The sequence below is a fragment of the Centruroides sculpturatus genome, unplaced genomic scaffold, assembly GCF_000671375.1.
Source record: "Centruroides sculpturatus isolate CEXI.00-Female unplaced genomic scaffold, Cexi_2.0 scaffold109, whole genome shotgun sequence".
Lineage (NCBI taxonomy): Eukaryota > Metazoa > Arthropoda > Arachnida > Scorpiones > Buthidae > Centruroides > Centruroides sculpturatus.
The window spans coordinates 567,792-587,100 of NW_019384440.1; the positions used below are offsets into that span (position 1 = coordinate 567,792).

The 19,309-nt window shown below is 29.5% G+C and overlaps 1 protein-coding gene across 1 annotated transcript in view; it reads left to right on the forward strand.

Moving 5' to 3' along the window:
* Positions 1–19,309, forward strand: part of LOC111620117 (C-1-tetrahydrofolate synthase, cytoplasmic-like) — a 40,541-nt gene that overhangs the window by 14,354 nt on the left and 6,878 nt on the right. Inside the window, exons 7-24 of the mRNA XM_023361977.1 lie at positions 2,165–2,301; positions 2,587–2,698; positions 3,276–3,504; positions 3,597–3,768; positions 4,171–4,311; positions 4,376–4,444; positions 6,283–6,394; positions 7,671–7,856; positions 8,030–8,169; positions 9,797–9,871; positions 10,863–10,965; positions 11,459–11,535; positions 11,688–11,828; positions 11,893–11,961; positions 13,800–13,911; positions 15,188–15,369; positions 15,443–15,543; positions 18,793–18,970. Coding sequence (XP_023217745.1) covers positions 2,165–2,301; positions 2,587–2,698; positions 3,276–3,504; positions 3,597–3,768; positions 4,171–4,311; positions 4,376–4,444; positions 6,283–6,394; positions 7,671–7,856; positions 8,030–8,169; positions 9,797–9,871; positions 10,863–10,965; positions 11,459–11,535; positions 11,688–11,828; positions 11,893–11,961; positions 13,800–13,911; positions 15,188–15,369; positions 15,443–15,543; positions 18,793–18,970 — 2,336 coding nt within the window. The remainder of the gene's footprint in view (positions 1–2,164; positions 2,302–2,586; positions 2,699–3,275; positions 3,505–3,596; positions 3,769–4,170; positions 4,312–4,375; positions 4,445–6,282; positions 6,395–7,670; positions 7,857–8,029; positions 8,170–9,796; positions 9,872–10,862; positions 10,966–11,458; positions 11,536–11,687; positions 11,829–11,892; positions 11,962–13,799; positions 13,912–15,187; positions 15,370–15,442; positions 15,544–18,792; positions 18,971–19,309) is intronic.

Genomic DNA, 19,309 nt, shown 5'->3' on the forward strand with positions numbered 1-19,309 from the left:
CACAAGAGAGGTCTATTTTGTGGTGTCTGTCTGATACGTTTTTATCGACTCTGACTGGATTTTGTTGATAGATCCATAAGTCGTGCACTCATAATTCAGCCTGTTGTTTCTATTTTCTGTCAATTTTTGGATTTAATGACTGCACGTGATGTTTTCTTAACCATTTAATCTTTCCCCTTTTTTTACTTTTTAACCTAGATTAACTACAGTGGGTGATCGGTTAACGAACAGATCGGTTAACGAACAGATCAGTTAACGAACAAATCAGATAACGAACACTTTCACGAAAGATTTTTATGATCGGACAACGAACATATGTTCGGATAATGAACACTTCACTGAACAGGCACAAGAAGCGACGTAAAATAATGAATATCGATTGGTCTTCCTTTGTCTTCAGGCAACAATTCAAAACTTTTCGGAGCGCGGGAGATGTCGACATCGACGTTCTACCCAATACTGATCGGATAGTATTCCCCCGAACTTTGAAACGCTCTCTTGTAATTCCAGCCTTTTGTATTTCTGACAGAAACAATTCTTTTACGTTTTCTTCTGAAAATGCAGATTTATGCCAATATCCGCTATTAAAGATCTTTTGAAGAAGTAGGAGGATGTCAGAACAACGATCTTAAAATGGCATCCTCCTACTTCTAGGGATCTCTACAATTACAATGCTATTAATTACTTCTGAAAAATCATGAATAAGACAGAAAAGCAATCGACATTGGATAGATTCTTTAACCCCCACAAACAGAAAAAACATGACTAATAAAAATGCAAGACCGTGTATATACGTATTTTTATTATTACATGTGAATAAACTTAGTAAAAAAGTATATACTTTTTTTATTTTTGGGGGTCTCCAGAACGAATTAATCAAATTCCCATAGAAACCTATGTTAAATCGATAATCGGTTAACGAACAATTCGGATAGCGAACAAAGTCTTGGAACGCATTATGTTCGTTAACCGATCACCCACTGTATTTATGAATGTTCATGTCAAAGTTCCATCTTTTCCAGCTGACATTTCATCTGATCCATTACATCAGTCATCTTTGTGTTTGTTTTAACAACAACAGTTTTCTTTTTTTTAAAAAGATGTGCTAAGTAGGCCTATATTTTACATTTAGAGCACCATTCTGATGAATTTGAATGCATGGGTGAAAATTTTTGAATGTTCACCTCAAGCAAATGAAACTTAATAATTTATCTTGTTAATCTTGTGAATTTTCATTAGTTTTCATTTGCTAAATTCATACTCTGATCATAAATTTTAATGAATAATTTATATCTATTTAGATTTCAATTTGAATTAGACTATATTATTTTTAATTGAATCTTATTGATGTTTATTTAATTTTATAAATAAAATTTGTTATTTTCTTTATTACTGATTAATAAATTATATATAGAAAAAATTTAAGAGACACTGCCAATGGGAGTAATATTAGTTGATTGCCCATTAACAATACCAGAAAAAATGAGAATATAACTGATTAATGAATTTTTATGATCTTTGCTAGAAGAAAGTATATTCTTACAGTAGTTTCATACACATACATAAGTTATAGATATATATATATATTCAGTGCATAAACTGGTGACACTGGTTTTTGTAAATGTTGCATTGCTCCAATTTTTCACCAGGTACATAATTTCTATGTATATTATTGCAGACTAAACAAGAAACCATTTCTTAATCAGGCATAAGCCTACTTTTATTTTAAGTAGTTGGAACAGTCTTGCAATTCATGATTCTTCTTGCCCAGTTTTTTATTTTTTTTTGTCTATAATGCCCTTTTACAGCTACCATTTTATTGTATGAGTTCATTCCTGATCATGTAATGAGGTTACATCTTGCCTTTTTAGTGATTCTTCTGTACTGCTAGTTAATAAACTGTCCTAAATAATAATAGAAAGATCATTGATGCTACATCTGAAAATGAAATTTTCTTGGCAATAAATAATATATTTAGCTCAATAACTCATATGCCAGCACAAATTTCAACAATATTCACTGGCCATCAGCGGAAGCATTGGCAGTTTTTCCGACAAGTTACATCAGTTTTATTTAAATTCAGTTTTATTTTATTTTTTAACAATTTCTTTTAATTGTAAAATGTGTTTTGTTTCAAATAATAATTATGAAATTAACAATTTAGGAGTACAGATTAAAGGAAGTAAAGTAGTGGTCATAGGAAGAAGTAAAATTGTAGGAACTCCTGTGGCACAGCTCTTAACTTGGCATCATGCTACTGTTACAACATGCCATTCACGCACTTCTAATTTAGCAGAAGAGGTATGTTTTTAACTATTTTATAGTTATTTCTGTTTAAAAATATTATCAAACCATTTAAAAAATTAATTTTTTCGAAAAACTTTTTTTTTTTTTTTTACGAGTGTTATGTCACTATTAAACGCAGTGTTAAGTGGTTGGAAGTCGTGAATTTTATTATTTGTTGTTCTAAAAATTTTGGATTTTAATGATCACATTGGAAGAGAAGATGGTAGAAGATAAATTTTAAGAGAATTTGACAAGGATTTTGGTTATTTATTTTATTTATTTATTATTATTTTTTGTTAGGTCAGACAAGCAGATATTGTTGTTGTTGCTGTTGGAAAAGCAGAATTAGTGAGAGGTGATTGGATTAAACCTGGTGCTGTTGTAATTGATTGTGGAATTAATTCTATTCCTGGTAAATTGTTTTACTTAGAACTTAAGCATTGTTTTAATATAAGAAATAAATTATGTTTATTTATATATTTACGTTTCAAAAATGCTAAATTTCAATTTTGATGTTTAAATTTAAGTATTGCTGATTTATTTAATTTAAGTTAAATGTTTCAAATTTTTTAGCAAAGGATAAAAATAGCATTCTGTTTCATTACAATAGTTTCTTACAATTTTTCAAAGACCAACTTTATTCATGAAATCATCAAGCAAAAACATTTACAATTTTGTGTGTTTTTGTTGTGTGATTTTAGAGATTTTACAAGGAGAATGAATTGGAATGATTTGGAATTTCCGTTTACTTCTTCTTTTGAGATCTATCAAATTTATTTGGTAAAATATCATGCCAAATTTCTATATTCTTTAAGACAGTATGATCATTACCCTTTATGCTCTGATTACTTGAATTAAATCTCTACTATTTCAATGTTGTAAAATTAGAAAAAAATTATATACTTCTATTTAATTATTTGGATAATGTACAGTAACTTTATAAAATTATTCTATGAAATGTAATATATATATATTATATAATTTTTCAGATTCTACAAAAATTTCTGGATATAGATTAGTGGGAGATATTAATTTTCAAGAAGTTAAAAAAGTTGCTTCATATATAACACCTGTACCAGGAGGTGTTGGACCAATGACTGTAGCAATGATAATGAAAAATACTTTACAAGCAGCAATTGAAGCTGCCAAGAAATATTCAACAATAAAGCCATGGAAGTTAGAAATTCTTCCACTCACAATTAAAACTCCAGTTCCTAGGTTAATATATATGAATTTTATATTAATTAAATAGTTTTATATACTTTTTTAGGAATGATAAAATTTTCAAAAAATTATTATTAAAATTGTAGTGATATAGAAATAGCTAGAAATCAAACTCCAAAAAATATAGCTGATTTGGCAAATGAAATTGGATTATTACCAAGTGAAATTGAATTGTATGGAACAACAAAAGCAAAAGTGTCATTAGCTACATTAGATCGTTTAAAGAATCATAAAAATGGAAAATATATAGTAGTAACAGGGTAAGTTTTAAATATTTGTTCTTATTTCTTAATTTTTCAGATAATTAACTTTGTTTTGTATAAGCTTTAGTTGTATTACTCTTTAATTAAAATATACAAATTATGAATTTTTTTTTTTTTTTAAATATTCAACAATGTTGTGCTTCTTACAAATATATCTTTTGGAAAGTCTGTAATATGTTATCATATTTCTGTGAAGAGTCACAGGATTTATTGTATTGATGCAGTTCTCTCTNAAGATAAGAGAGGTAATTGTAATTTACAATAAATTATAAATTGTTAAATAATTATATGGTATTTATTATTTTTTTAGAGTTTAACATATTACATAATTTTGAAATACAAAATATTTTTGAATTTTTGTTACTTATTTAATATTTAAATTATGATTGTTTTAAAGACTCAGTTTGACATTACTGTTGCAAGTGAAATTATGGCAATTCTTGCTTTAACAACTGATTTAAGTGATATGAGAGAGAGATTTAAACGTATTGTTGTAGCTAGTAATAAAGAAGGTTATCCAATAACAGCTGAAGATTTGGTAAGCATTAGTTTTTATCTATTATATGTTACATTCAGTATTGTACAGTTTATAAAATTTTTAGGGTGTATTTGGAGCTTTAACAGTATTTATGAAAGATGCAATTAAACCAAATTTGATGCAAACGCTTGAGGTAAGAAACAGTAGAATTTTAAAATTATATTATAATTACTGCTGAAAATATGTTAATATGTTATTTTATCAAAATATGCTGTATTTTTTTCTTTATAAATTTTTAATTTTAAAAATTGTAGGTTTGTGTATTTGTATTTATATTTATATATATACAGTTTTTCTCCTAAAACTTTAAAAAAGCCAAAGAATGTTTTTGATTAGTATTTGTTACCTATAAATCTTATTTTTACCTTTTAATCTTTGAAATAAAACGTTTTGATTTCAAAAATAAGTTTGAAAATAGATTATTATAATGTCTTCAGTAAAGTATTAGCCTACCATTATGGCAGATCTAGATGTAAATTTGATTTCTACATTCATAAATTTTTTAAAACTACTTTGGGTTAGATTATTGTTTACATCTGTTTCCATATTTTTCAACTATGCTGAAGATCCATATAGTCTTGTATACCTTGTGCCAATAAAAAAATTTAAATAAAATTAGATATAATTTTATATTCCATTTAGTATCCTTACATTTTGTTCACTTTTAGCTTTATTGAAATGTTGTAATAGAATTTCTCAGTTAATAAATGATTTTTGTAATTACTTTACAAAATAAAATAGAACAAATAAAATAGAACAGTAATTATTCCTGCATGCATTTTGATACACACAAAGTTTTTATCTCAAATTTTGAATACACGGATAAATATTTAAAAATTCTGCTAGAATAAATACAGTAAGATCTTGCTTAACGCAAGAAGTGTGTTCCTAGATGACAAAGCGCTAAACGAAACAGCTCTAAACGAGGTTATTTTAACATAGAGTAAATAGGGAAAGGGGAACACGTGACCAAAAATAAACAAATTTTACTTTAATTTCATGTTATATTATTATGCAAATTAATATAAAATATGTTAAATAACAGATAAACATATGCATGCAGAAATGCAAAGTTTATTTTTTGATGAAGGTCCTGGCTTTTTAGAATTTCTCGTTTTTTGTGATAAAGTTGTTTAGTTTCATTTGTCGCTTTCTTTTTCTTTCCTTAAGCAAATATCGGTAGCAGGAAATCACATCCAAAATGGCTTGTCTTGTTTTTGCACTCCTTTCAAAATCTGGATCATTCACTACAATTTGATCAACTATTTCAGTTATCGTTACCAAACTTTTACTAAGGAAATCTGTAGAGAAAGTTTTTGGGTTCTTCAGTTTCAGAATCTCTATTTTCCAGTTCTACAGGAATTTCTTGTTTTGCCAGTTCTTGAAGGTCGTCGTTGGTAAGGCTCTCACCAGAAACCTGCAGTGACTCCTCAATATCCTGCTCATCTATATCTAGTCCTGCTGTATAGATTAAGTTGACAATTTAGTCAATCTAATGATACAGCAATATTCTCTTCTCATTGAGAATTCTTGGATACCTCTAGCCATAACTTCTTCCACACTCTGTTTGTGCATTTATCAGTTAATTCTTGCCAAGTGAAGCCTATCGATATTGCCTATGGCATCCATGATATTATGTTTTTTCCAAAATTGCAACAAACAAACATAAATTTATGGAAAGTACAGTGCTATGACGAATTCCTTGGATGATGTCCTTTTGCTGATTGGTTCATGTTCGCAAATAATCGTATTATAAACGAATCAATCAATTGCTGCTCAAAATTTACGCTGATTCAGATAATCTGAATCAGCGTAAATTTTGAGCTTTTTTTAGGCTTTGAGCAGACTGCGTTATATTGAATTAGCATTAATTGAGACAGCATTAAGTGGGATCTTACTGTACAAATATTTCATTTAAAATTAGTTAAGAAATGAATTTTATTATTATTATTTAAAAATGATGTAATTTAGGGTACACCTGTTTTTGTTCATGCTGGTCCTTTTGCAAATATTGCTCATGGAAATTCTTCAATTCTTGCTGATAAGATTGCATTGAAATTAGTAGGTGAAGATGGATATGTAGGTAATAATGAAATTTATAAAAGTAAAATTTTTAAAACATAGTCAGCATGATGAGAGATTATACTTGGTCAATATTAACTGTGTGTATTTTAGGGAAGATAGGGTGACAAGATGAGTGAGGTGCCTACTATGGCATGCCTTTTCTCAGATTCAGTCTAGTATGTCAATCAATCTGATCGCATTCGTATGTAGTATTGTCATCATGCTGAATAAACAATTCAAACAGGACAGGCAGTGCTGAGTGTTTATTTCCACTTCTATATACAAAATTTGCAACTATATGTAGACTTTGAGACAATGTTTGAGGGTGAAGTGAAGACACGACCAAGCAAAAGCATGTTGACCAGAAGAGTGGGTTAGCCTTGGTCTTGCGTCACATAGGTTGGGAATGGTGGTCAAGTGCCATGTTGCCAACTGCTGCATGGGCTAGTTCTATGGTAATTTTGCTATGTGTTCTAGTACTTACTTTGTATGAGTTTTATCTCTGTAGCCTGGATGATAATTGGGAAAGTAAAAGTAAGGGATGGCCAGAGTGAATGTATTAGTCAGTCACACACGTTTTTACTTCAATGGAGACTGTTTTTGAGATTTTTTTTTCAAAGTAATAGTGTTTCTGTTAAATTTCTTTCTTGTCATTACCTATGTGTGTAGCAATGATTTGTGATATATAAACTTTTGTATTTGTATTGTGTAGCAATGCTTTGTATCATATAACCATTTGTATTATTTTTTATAATAAATAAACGGCCACGACGTGGTATCTTTTATCAAGCCTGCCACTTTTTGGTTCGGTATGACTTGAAATGGATCAAAGTAGTCGTGCATGATTTTTTAAACTTGTAAGGTATCCTACTCATTATCTGTGAACACATAACTTGCAACAGTGATATATTCAACAGTTTCCATCAAAAAAGTAAAGCCTTTAAATAGTCAACACTTTTATATGCACATTGCATATTATTTTTCATGCCTGTCTATTTTGGAGGGGTTACAAAGCTACACCCAGGCTACAGAGGATTCACTTTTGTTTATGTAAATGCTATCTTTGAGAAAAAATGAAGTATTATAACTGACAAAACTCGTTTAGCATAAGTACTTGCATATGTAGCAAGAGTGCTACAGAACTATCTCCTCTTGTCACCCTATCTCTTTTAAAATAGGCACAGTTAGTATTGATTAAGTACAATATCTTATTGCGCTGACTATACTGTTTAATTTATTATGTTCATTTGTCAAACAAGTAACTGTTGATGATAATTTTATAATGCTACTTTTAGTGACAGAAGCAGGATTTGGAGCTGATATTGGCATGGAAAAATTTTTTAATATAAAATGTAGATATTCAGGTCTTGTACCAAATGCAGTTGTCCTTGTTGCTACGATACGAGCTTTAAAAATGCATGGTGGTGGTTCAGCTGTTAAACCAGGCAGTCCACTTCCTAAAGAATATAATGAAGAGGTCAGTTATGAATTTATTTTATTTATTTATTTATTGAATAATTTCATATTTTTAAAATTTTATATTTTATTAGAATATGAGAGGTAATTGTAATTTACAATAAATTATAAATTGTTAAATAATTATATGGTATTTATTATTTTTTTAGAGTTTAACATATTACATAATTTTGTGGAGGAGGTTACTCACAAGTAATTCCAATGGAAGAGTTCAATCTTCATCTTACTGGTGATATACATGCAATCACTGCTGCCAATAATCTCTTAGCTGCTCAGATTGATGCACGTATGTTCCACGAAGCAACACAATCTGATGAAGTATGTTTGTTTTATGTTTATATTTTAAATAAAAATGTTTAAATTAAAAACGTTTAGCTTGAATTAGATGATTAAAATCCATTTTCTGTGGATTTTAAGTTGTAAAATGATAAAATTTATTGCAGCCCTTAGCTTCAACAACATATTATTATTAGATATTTTTAAAATATAATAGAAATTATATATATACATATACACAGTGGAACCCCGGTTAACGAACTTTTATTTTGCAAAAATTTTGTCTCGGATAACGAACTTAACGGCTTTTTGTGTCAAATTTGTAAGCTTGCTGACTTTTAGGGGAAATCAGTTAATTGTGTGTCAGTGATGATCTATGGTCCATTCGTACGTTGGTGGTGGCGGAGGAGACAAAGATGACAAGTATTTTACAGTGAAAATCGTTTATTAGAACAGGAAGATGCTTACACATTTGAGATGGTTGGAAATGGCTTATCTACAGTATTTTCTCCCGGCACTGAGGAGTGGTATATCGCTGGTCTTACGATAGTGCAAGCTGATCAGTCGTAGCCCCAATGCGGATGAGATGGGTTCACTTGGTCACAGAAGCGATGGTAGGTGACAGAGCTGCAACGACTGGTGCAGTCCGTGAGGCACAACACAAATTTTGGCGGGCATGACTTCAGGTTTAATTCAGATGAAGATGACACAGATTAATCGCCATAGAATTTTTAGGAAAACTGCATTTTGACCTTGGGATTCGGGGTTTTTATAGTATTTCTTCCTTGAATCTCACCTTACGATTAGTCCTGTGTCCCATTCCTCACTTCCCGATTGTTTTCTTCTTTGTCTCCAGGTGAAAACTGAAACCAGATCAGGTCACGAGAAAGGTTTGTTGTGAGGCATTTATTTGACATCCGTTCATCGACTCTGATCAGAGATTGTTGATAAACCTATAAACCTTTCGCTCATAATTTAGCCTATTGTTTCTGCTATCTGTCATTTTAGAACTTTAATGATTGTACGCGATGTTTTTATACATGTCAAATTGTTCCCCTTTTCCAAAAATTTAACCTAGATTGACTGTTTATGACCGCTTCTGTCAGAGTTTCATCTTCCCCACAGACATTCCACCTGATCCACCTGATCCATTACGTCATATGTTTTCGTGTCACATTTGTTTTGACAACTACAGTAAAGTTTTTTCCTTACTTTTCCCTGAACTTTGGTCTGACTTAATAATAGTGTTTTCGCTTTTAACATGTGGATATTAAATTATATTTGGTTGATGCAAAAGTTTGTCCCATTGTTTTTGAAAAGAATCAAAGAAAACCCATTTTACGAATAAAATTACAAAAATACTAACGGCTAGAACGGATTAATTGTATTTGCATTAATTTCTATGGGAAAAATTGCTTCGGTTAATGAACGGATTTGTGGAACGGATTACGTTCATTAACCAGGGTTCCACTGTATATATATTAATATATCTGTAAATTTAGATATGAAACAATAAACATTTGAATATTAGATTTAAAAAATCATTGTTTTTAGATATATGAATAAGCCATAGGAATGTTATATATATTAAAAAATATGATGTATCATAAGGAAACATATCTTTCATAATAATATTTCCAATACTATAATTTTAAATGTTTTTTCTTAGGCTTTATTTAGAAGATTGGTTTCTACAAAGAAAGGAAAACAAGAATTTACAGAAATACAAAAAGGACGATTACAGGTATTTTAAGTCAATATGATTTGATTTTTTTTATATTTAAGAATTATAATTGTAATTAAATTAACACAGATAATGCTTTTGCTATTCATATTTTGCTTTCATTAAACATAAATAAAATTGATATATTTAATGATTAAAAAAGAATTATTTAACTTTAAATAAATGACCATTAGTTTGTGATATTTGATATTAGGATTAATTTTGGAAAAAGAGGTAATAAAGTAACTTATGATAGCAAATGCTGAAAATTTTCTGCTAGTTTCATTATCTTGTACTTATTCAGGAAATTACAACTGTCGTTAAAACTAAAATCATACAGAATGCTAAGAATAGTCAACTAGATTATTGAAGGTTTAAAAAATAAAATTGCATTCATAAATATTTTTCAGACTTTGATATACTTGGAATAATTGAAACTTGGTATTAGTATTAAAATAACACTAATACCAATTTTCAATTTTAATATTAAAGGACCAATTTTATATTATTTCAGTTCCTATATGAAAATTTATTGGAATTAACTTTATTGTATCATTTGATTCTTGTACTATTTGTTTAATGTATCTCAGTTCTATATTATAACATAAGTATCAACCCATGGATAACCAGTCTTTAAGTTATTATTTACATTTTAACAAGATTTTTATTTTTATAAATGTTTTTATTTCAGAAATGAATTTTGTTGTTTGATTGAAAATTTATAATTAATGTTATTTATTTTTATATATACTTTATTATGTGATATTTTTGCATTTTGTATATAACTTTATTATTATCCATGTAAAAGTGTTTAAAAGTAAATTAAAATTAAAGAATGAACAATATTTAACAAATTCCTCTTGTTCTATTAAGAAAATAACTGATGAAAAGCAAATCTTACTGTATGAGATCAGTAATTTTAGCTTATTCTTATATATTATACAATGTAAGTCATTAATTAAGAATATATAATAAATAAATTTTTTCTATTGTATTTTATTTTTTTACAAAGAAATTAGGCATAAAAGCTACAAATCCAAAAGATTTGACAAAAGATGAAATAAAGCGATTTGCAAGATTAGACATTGATCCATCTACTATCACTTGGCAAAGAGGTAATAAATAGGAAATGTACCATAGAACAATTACAAAATCTTAAGTTGTCTTTTTGAGAAATATTTGAAGAATAATGTTTTATGTAATGAGTAATAAATAATGTAATTAGCATGATATTTAGCCTTATTATACTCTGTAACATTTTTGTACATGTACAAATATAATGATGATAATATTTTTATATGTATGTACAGTACATGGGCATCCATAGAGGCAGTGAGGGGGCAAAGCTTGGAGACAAGTAATTACATCAATTAATTTTTATTTAATTTTTTGGGGTATTTTTTCACAAGTACATTACAGTATTGCTTCAAAATGTCCATGGCTGAGGGTGTAAGATTATATATCTCAAGATTATAGTTTGTGAAATTTTTTACTTGATCTCAGATAGGGGCAAATGTTCCTTTTGCCTCCTCTGTGGACACCCATATGTATGTATGTATGTATGTATTAATAATAATAATAATAATAATAAACTTTTTAAATGTAAAGTTATAGATACGAATGACAGGTTTCTCCGTAAAATAACAATTGGACAATCACCTACAGAAAAAGGAAAGATAAGAGAGGTAATTGTAATTTACAATAAATTATAAATTGTTAAATAATTATATGGTATTTATTATTTTTTTAGAGTTTAACATATTACATAATTTTGAAATACAAAATATTTTTGAATTTTTGTTACTTATTTAATATTTAAATTATGATTGTTTTAAAGACTCAGTTTGACATTACTGTTGCAAGTGAAATTATGGCAATTCTTGCTTTAACAACTGATTTAAGTGATATGAGAGAGAGATTTAAACGTATTGTTGTAGCTAGTAATAAAGAAGGTTATCCAATAACAGCTGAAGATTTGGTAAGCATTAGTTTTTATCTATTATATGTTACATTCAGTATTGTACAGTTTATAAAATTTTTAGGGTGTATTTGGAGCTTTAACAGTATTTATGAAAGATGCAATTAAACCAAATTTGATGCAAACGCTTGAGGTAAGAAACAGTAGAATTTTAAAATTATATTATAATTACTGCTGAAAATATGTTAATATGTTATTTTATCAAAATATGCTGTATTTTTTTCTTTATAAATTTTTAATTTTAAAAATTGTAGGTTTGTGTATTTGTATTTATATTTATATATATACAGTTTTTCTCCTAAAACTTTAAAAAAGCCAAAGAATGTTTTTGATTAGTATTTGTTACCTATAAATCTTATTTTTACCTTTTAATCTTTGAAATAAAACGTTTTGATTTCAAAAATAAGTTTGAAAATAGATTATTATAATGTCTTCAGTAAAGTATTAGCCTACCATTATGGCAGATCTAGATGTAAATTTGATTTCTACATTCATAAATTTTTTAAAACTACTTTGGGTTAGATTATTGTTTACATCTGTTTCCATATTTTTCAACTATGCTGAAGATCCATATAGTCTTGTATACCTTGTGCCAATAAAAAAATTTAAATAAAATTAGATATAATTTTATATTCCATTTAGTATCCTTACATTTTGTTCACTTTTAGCTTTATTGAAATGTTGTAATAGAATTTCTCAGTTAATAAATGATTTTTGTAATTACTTTACAAAATAAAATAGAACAAATAAAATAGAACAGTAATTATTCCTGCATGCATTTTGATACACACAAAGTTTTTATCTCAAATTTTGAATACACGGATAAATATTTAAAAATTCTGCTAGAATAAATACAGTAAGATCTTGCTTAACGCAAGAAGTGTGTTCCTAGATGACAAAGCGCTAAACGAAACAGCTCTAAACGAGGTTATTTTAACATAGAGTAAATAGGGAAAGGGGAACACGTGACCAAAAATAAACAAATTTTACTTTAATTTCATGTTATATTATTATGCAAATTAATATAAAATATGTTAAATAACAGATAAACATATGCATGCAGAAATGCAAAGTTTATTTTTTGATGAAGGTCCTGGCTTTTTAGAATTTCTCGTTTTTTGTGATAAAGTTGTTTAGTTTCATTTGTCGCTTTCTTTTTCTTTCCTTAAGCAAATATCGGTAGCAGGAAATCACATCCAAAATGGCTTGTCTTGTTTTTGCACTCCTTTCAAAATCTGGATCATTCACTACAATTTGATCAACTATTTCAGTTATCGTTACCAAACTTTTACTAAGGAAATCTGTAGAGAAAGTTTTTGGGTTCTTCAGTTTCAGAATCTCTATTTTCCAGTTCTACAGGAATTTCTTGTTTTGCCAGTTCTTGAAGGTCGTCGTTGGTAAGGCTCTCACCAGAAACCTGCAGTGACTCCTCAATATCCTGCTCATCTATATCTAGTCCTGCTGTATAGATTAAGTTGACAATTTAGTCAATCTAATGATACAGCAATATTCTCTTCTCATTGAGAATTCTTGGATACCTCTAGCCATAACTTCTTCCACACTCTGTTTGTGCATTTATCAGTTAATTCTTGCCAAGTGAAGCCTATCGATATTGCCTATGGCATCCATGATATTATGTTTTTTCCAAAATTGCAACAAACAAACATAAATTTATGGAAAGTACAGTGCTATGACGAATTCCTTGGATGATGTCCTTTTGCTGATTGGTTCATGTTCGCAAATAATCGTATTATAAACGAATCAATCAATTGCTGCTCAAAATTTACGCTGATTCAGATAATCTGAATCAGCGTAAATTTTGAGCTTTTTTTAGGCTTTGAGCAGACTGCGTTATATTGAATTAGCATTAATTGAGACAGCATTAAGTGGGATCTTACTGTACAAATATTTCATTTAAAATTAGTTAAGAAATGAATTTTATTATTATTATTTAAAAATGATGTAATTTAGGGTACACCTGTTTTTGTTCATGCTGGTCCTTTTGCAAATATTGCTCATGGAAATTCTTCAATTCTTGCTGATAAGATTGCATTGAAATTAGTAGGTGAAGATGGATATGTAGGTAATAATGAAATTTATAAAAGTAAAATTTTTAAAACATAGTCAGCATGATGAGAGATTATACTTGGTCAATATTAACTGTGTGTATTTTAGGGAAGATAGGGTGACAAGATGAGTGAGGTGCCTACTATGGCATGCCTTTTCTCAGATTCAGTCTAGTATGTCAATCAATCTGATCGCATTCGTATGTAGTATTGTCATCATGCTGAATAAACAATTCAAACAGGACAGGCAGTGCTGAGTGTTTATTTCCACTTCTATATACAAAATTTGCAACTATATGTAGACTTTGAGACAATGTTTGAGGGTGAAGTGAAGACACGACCAAGCAAAAGCATGTTGACCAGAAGAGTGGGTTAGCCTTGGTCTTGCGTCACATAGGTTGGGAATGGTGGTCAAGTGCCATGTTGCCAACTGCTGCATGGGCTAGTTCTATGGTAATTTTGCTATGTGTTCTAGTACTTACTTTGTATGAGTTTTATCTCTGTAGCCTGGATGATAATTGGGAAAGTAAAAGTAAGGGATGGCCAGAGTGAATGTATTAGTCAGTCACACACGTTTTTACTTCAATGGAGACTGTTTTTGAGATTTTTTTTTCAAAGTAATAGTGTTTCTGTTAAATTTCTTTCTTGTCATTACCTATGTGTGTAGCAATGATTTGTGATATATAAACTTTTGTATTTGTATTGTGTAGCAATGCTTTGTATCATATAACCATTTGTATTATTTTTTATAATAAATAAACGGCCACGACGTGGTATCTTTTATCAAGCCTGCCACTTTTTGGTTCGGTATGACTTGAAATGGATCAAAGTAGTCGTGCATGATTTTTTAAACTTGTAAGGTATCCTACTCATTATCTGTGAACACATAACTTGCAACAGTGATATATTCAACAGTTTCCATCAAAAAAGTAAAGCCTTTAAATAGTCAACACTTTTATATGCACATTGCATATTATTTTTCATGCCTGTCTATTTTGGAGGGGTTACAAAGCTACACCCAGGCTACAGAGGATTCACTTTTGTTTATGTAAATGCTATCTTTGAGAAAAAATGAAGTATTATAACTGACAAAACTCGTTTAGCATAAGTACTTGCATATGTAGCAAGAGTGCTACAGAACTATCTCCTCTTGTCACCCTATCTCTTTTAAAATAGGCACAGTTAGTATTGATTAAGTACAATATCTTATTGCGCTGACTATACTGTTTAATTTATTATGTTCATTTGTCAAACAAGTAACTGTTGATGATAATTTTATAATGCTACTTTTAGTGACAGAAGCAGGATTTGGAGCTGATATTGGCATGGAAAAATTTTTTAATATAAAATGTAGATATTCAGGTCTTGTACCAAATGCAGTTGTCCTTGTTGCTACGATACGAGCTTTAAAAATGCATGGTGGTGGTTCAGCTGTTAAACCAGGCAGTCCACTTCCTAAAGAATATAATGAAGAGGTCAGTTATGAATTTATTTTATTTATTTATTTATTGAATAATTTCATATTTTTAAAATTTTATATTTTATTAGAATATAGAATTATTAAAGAAGGGCTTTTGCAACCTGGAGAAACAAATTAGTAACGCAAGGAAATTTGGCATTCCAGTTGTAGTAGTAATTAATCGTTTTTTGTAAGTACAATTTTAAAAATTTATGACAAATTCAATAATGTTAAGAATTTGATTTTCATATAACTATTACATGAAAAATATTAAAATTTTAGGATTCTTTTTGAATATTTTTGTTTTGCCTACATCTTTTCAATTCAACTAGTTTAAATATTTTTATCTGCTTATCTGAGAGAAAGTTCCTTATTCTTGGTTATAGTGTTTATATAAAAAAAATTTATCTGAACTCTAATATTATTTAAACATCTTAATGTAGAGGACGTGGTTGCTGTATCATCAAATGCAGTGTGTAGCATCTGTGTAATCCAAAACGAGTTGGTAGACGAACGGACAGCAATTGGTTAGAAAACGTACGTTTTCTAACCAATTGCTGTCCGTTCATCTACCAACTCGTTTTGGATTACACAGACGCTACACACTGCATTATTTAAACAGTTTGTTATGAAGCATTCTATTAGTTTTAAGAACCCAAATATACCGTATTTTTTGTTTTTTCATATCTCTTTAATATCAGTACTTGGCAGGTATGTATGTATCCAGAAGGGATGCTTATGGTGCTGTAGCACTTCTTGATACTTATAAAGTTTTGTTACTTTAAAATAAAAATAAACTTAATAGTGCATATCACATAAATTTCAATTAGGTCAGATTAAGTAACTAAAATAATTCTAATTGAGTAGCATTCTCTGAAAAATGACAGGAGGCAAGACCCTTGGTCTCCCAATCTTCACCCAAATTCTGGATACACCACTGGTGTATGGCATGTGAAATATATTTCTTTTATGTTTCTATTTTGCAAATTTTGAAATGATCACATAGTAACATACATTTTTTTTTGCATTTATACTGTATTAATTTCATCATGAACATGGATTCATGATGAAATTAATACAGTAGAATAGAGGAAAGAACTTCAAAAATAACAGTTTCTGTAAAGTAAACAGATATATAAATTTTCTAAATCTGTTTACAAATTATTTGTAAACTGATACAAGAAATATATATATATATTGTCGCGGGAACAACGGCAATCAGTTATTAGGAACACAAAGGTATTTATTAACTCAGACAATGTACAACTCCTGCAGCTTGCAGTATGAGAACAAGACACTCTCTCAACCTGAGAGCTGGCTATTATAGCCTACAGAGGCATGGTAGAAACACGGTAATCAGTTAGTATTTACATATGTTCTCAGACTGGGAGAACGTACCCACAACAAAAAGATTGTGCATCAATGAGGTTTGAACTGGAGACCTTTGCTTGATAGGCAAAGCCGCTAACCTCTAACCCATGAATGACACGGTGGGACAAGCGAGCCGCGGCAATATTATATTCAATAGTGGATCCAGAAGTACCCAAAAGGGGCAGCTAACTCAAAAATTAAACATATTTGAATAATTAACAAGTGTATTTTATTAACATGTGCATGATAATTGTATTGTAGGCATCTGATAAACCATATTTGCCATCATAAATGTTTTTAAAATAAAGTCTCACTTCGATAATTCACTTTATGGTCCAATTTATTTTCACAACTGGCATAAATTTTTTGTTATGACTATCTCAAAATTAAACAAAAATTGGCATCATATTTAAGTTCAATAAAAAGTAATCTGTTTGTTTAAGGAAATGTAACATTTTTTGGTCTAGCATTAACTAATGATATATGACTAAAATATTTGTTTTAGTTGGATACCTATTTAGCCTGGGGCACAACATATCAGGGACAAAATGTCTATGAAAAATTTGAGGTTGCTTGCCCATATTTAATCCTGGGCCTTATAATATACTATTAACAATGTTAATATTGTTATATTGGCCATTGTTAATAGTATATAATAATAATACAATAAGTTGTTTAATTTTTTCATTGAAAAGTACGAAAAATTATTTATATATTGTAGGTTTGTATGATAATTAGTGATGTAACAAATATTCGGTTACTATTCGGTATTTGGCCGAATACCTAAAAACAGGAGTAATAAATAACAAAAACACAGTAAATTAATCATTTTGGTATTTAGATTTAATGTTATCAAGTTAGTGTTGTTTGTTTATATTTATTTATAACTTGTAACATGCACAAAATAAAAAAGAAAATAATATTAGTCACATCTATTCACAATTTACAATTACAAAGATTAGCACATGTACACATCTATCGTTGGAGAATCCTCACACATCTGAGGGTCTGACCCTGCCTATCCTTCTTTTTAAGCGCTCGTCTTTGCTCTTCCCTTTCTCTTTCCTCCATCGCTCTAATCCATGTATGCCAGTGCATACATCATAATATGTGCTCATGATACTTTCGTCACTTTTCTGTCGTAGAGTTCCCATTTTACAATTACATGACTCAGTCTGGTGATAACGGAGAAAAGAGACATAGGACATCGATATAAGTCACGGTTATGATTTCACAGATTCGAGACAGCTTGATAGCCCAAACGGCCCCAGGCTTTCGCCTATGCACGCTAAGTGACTTTCATTACAAGCATTTAGCTTTCCGAAGTCTATGACAACAATTGTTTGGCATTGACGGCTGTGAATTTTGTGCCAATAAGCTGCCTCGACTTGTTTGATTATGTTATCAACTCAATTTCATATTTATTTTTGTATTTTCACTTCGCAGTCCTTCTCTGTTCTTTTTCCGTTATTTACACGTGTAGGTTATTTCATTGTTATCCACATTTGATATCATCATTTATCACATACTGCCATGACACTCTTGTCTGTCCGCTACAACTGCCAAGAATTAACGCGCTTGGCAAAGCGTAGTGACAGTGGGCCAATAGAGAGCAGGATCCTTGCCATAATGCAGTTTTTGCACCAATTTTCATACGTGCATTAATCAAGCCGAATAGTTTGGCCAAATATTCAGCTATTCAGCCACACTCCTGGCCGAATATTCAGTATTCGGCCAGGAGTGTGGCCGAATAGCTGGTGATAACGGAGAAAAGAGACATAGGACATCGATATAAGTCACAGTTATGATTTCACAGATTCGAGACAGCTTGATAGCCGAAACGGCCCCAGGCTGAGGCCAAATATACTATTCGTTACAACACTAATGATAATAGAATGTCAAATGAAAATAGTCTGTTTATTTTTTAACTGTATGAAGTAGTTTAAAGAATGCCTGCAGAAATTTTAATACAGTATTTTCATTATATAAAACTTATCAAATTAATTAATTTTTCCTCAAAATTACAATATTTAAAAATTTTTATTAAACACATATTTTTAATTTTTAGAACTGATACAGATAATGAAGTTGAATTAATAAAACAGTTATCAAAAGAAAATGGAGCCTTTGATGCAGTAGAAAGCAATCACTGGGCGATAGGAGGACCTGGAGCAATTGACCTGGCTAAAGCAGTCATTAATGCTGCTAATCAAGATTCTGATTTCAAGTTTCTTTATGATCTTAAGGTAATTATTTAATAACTTATTTTAATTTTAAATTTCTTATGTAATAAGTTTTGTATGTAAATTTCTAGCTGTACAGTAGTACAACTAGAAATTTAGCAAGGGGTGCAGCTAAAAATCTTAAGTATCAAATGTTGTTTGAATAAAACTGTAATACACAAATTATATAGCATATATGTTTGGTTTATAGCAATCAAATCTAGTATATAAATCATAATTACATGAAATTACTGGACAAATCACATACACAGGTTTGAGTCATTAGTTGTATATGAATATGAAAGGGAAAAATAATGTTGATAATGTTACTAAATATTCAAAGACTTACAGGTTCTATGGTTT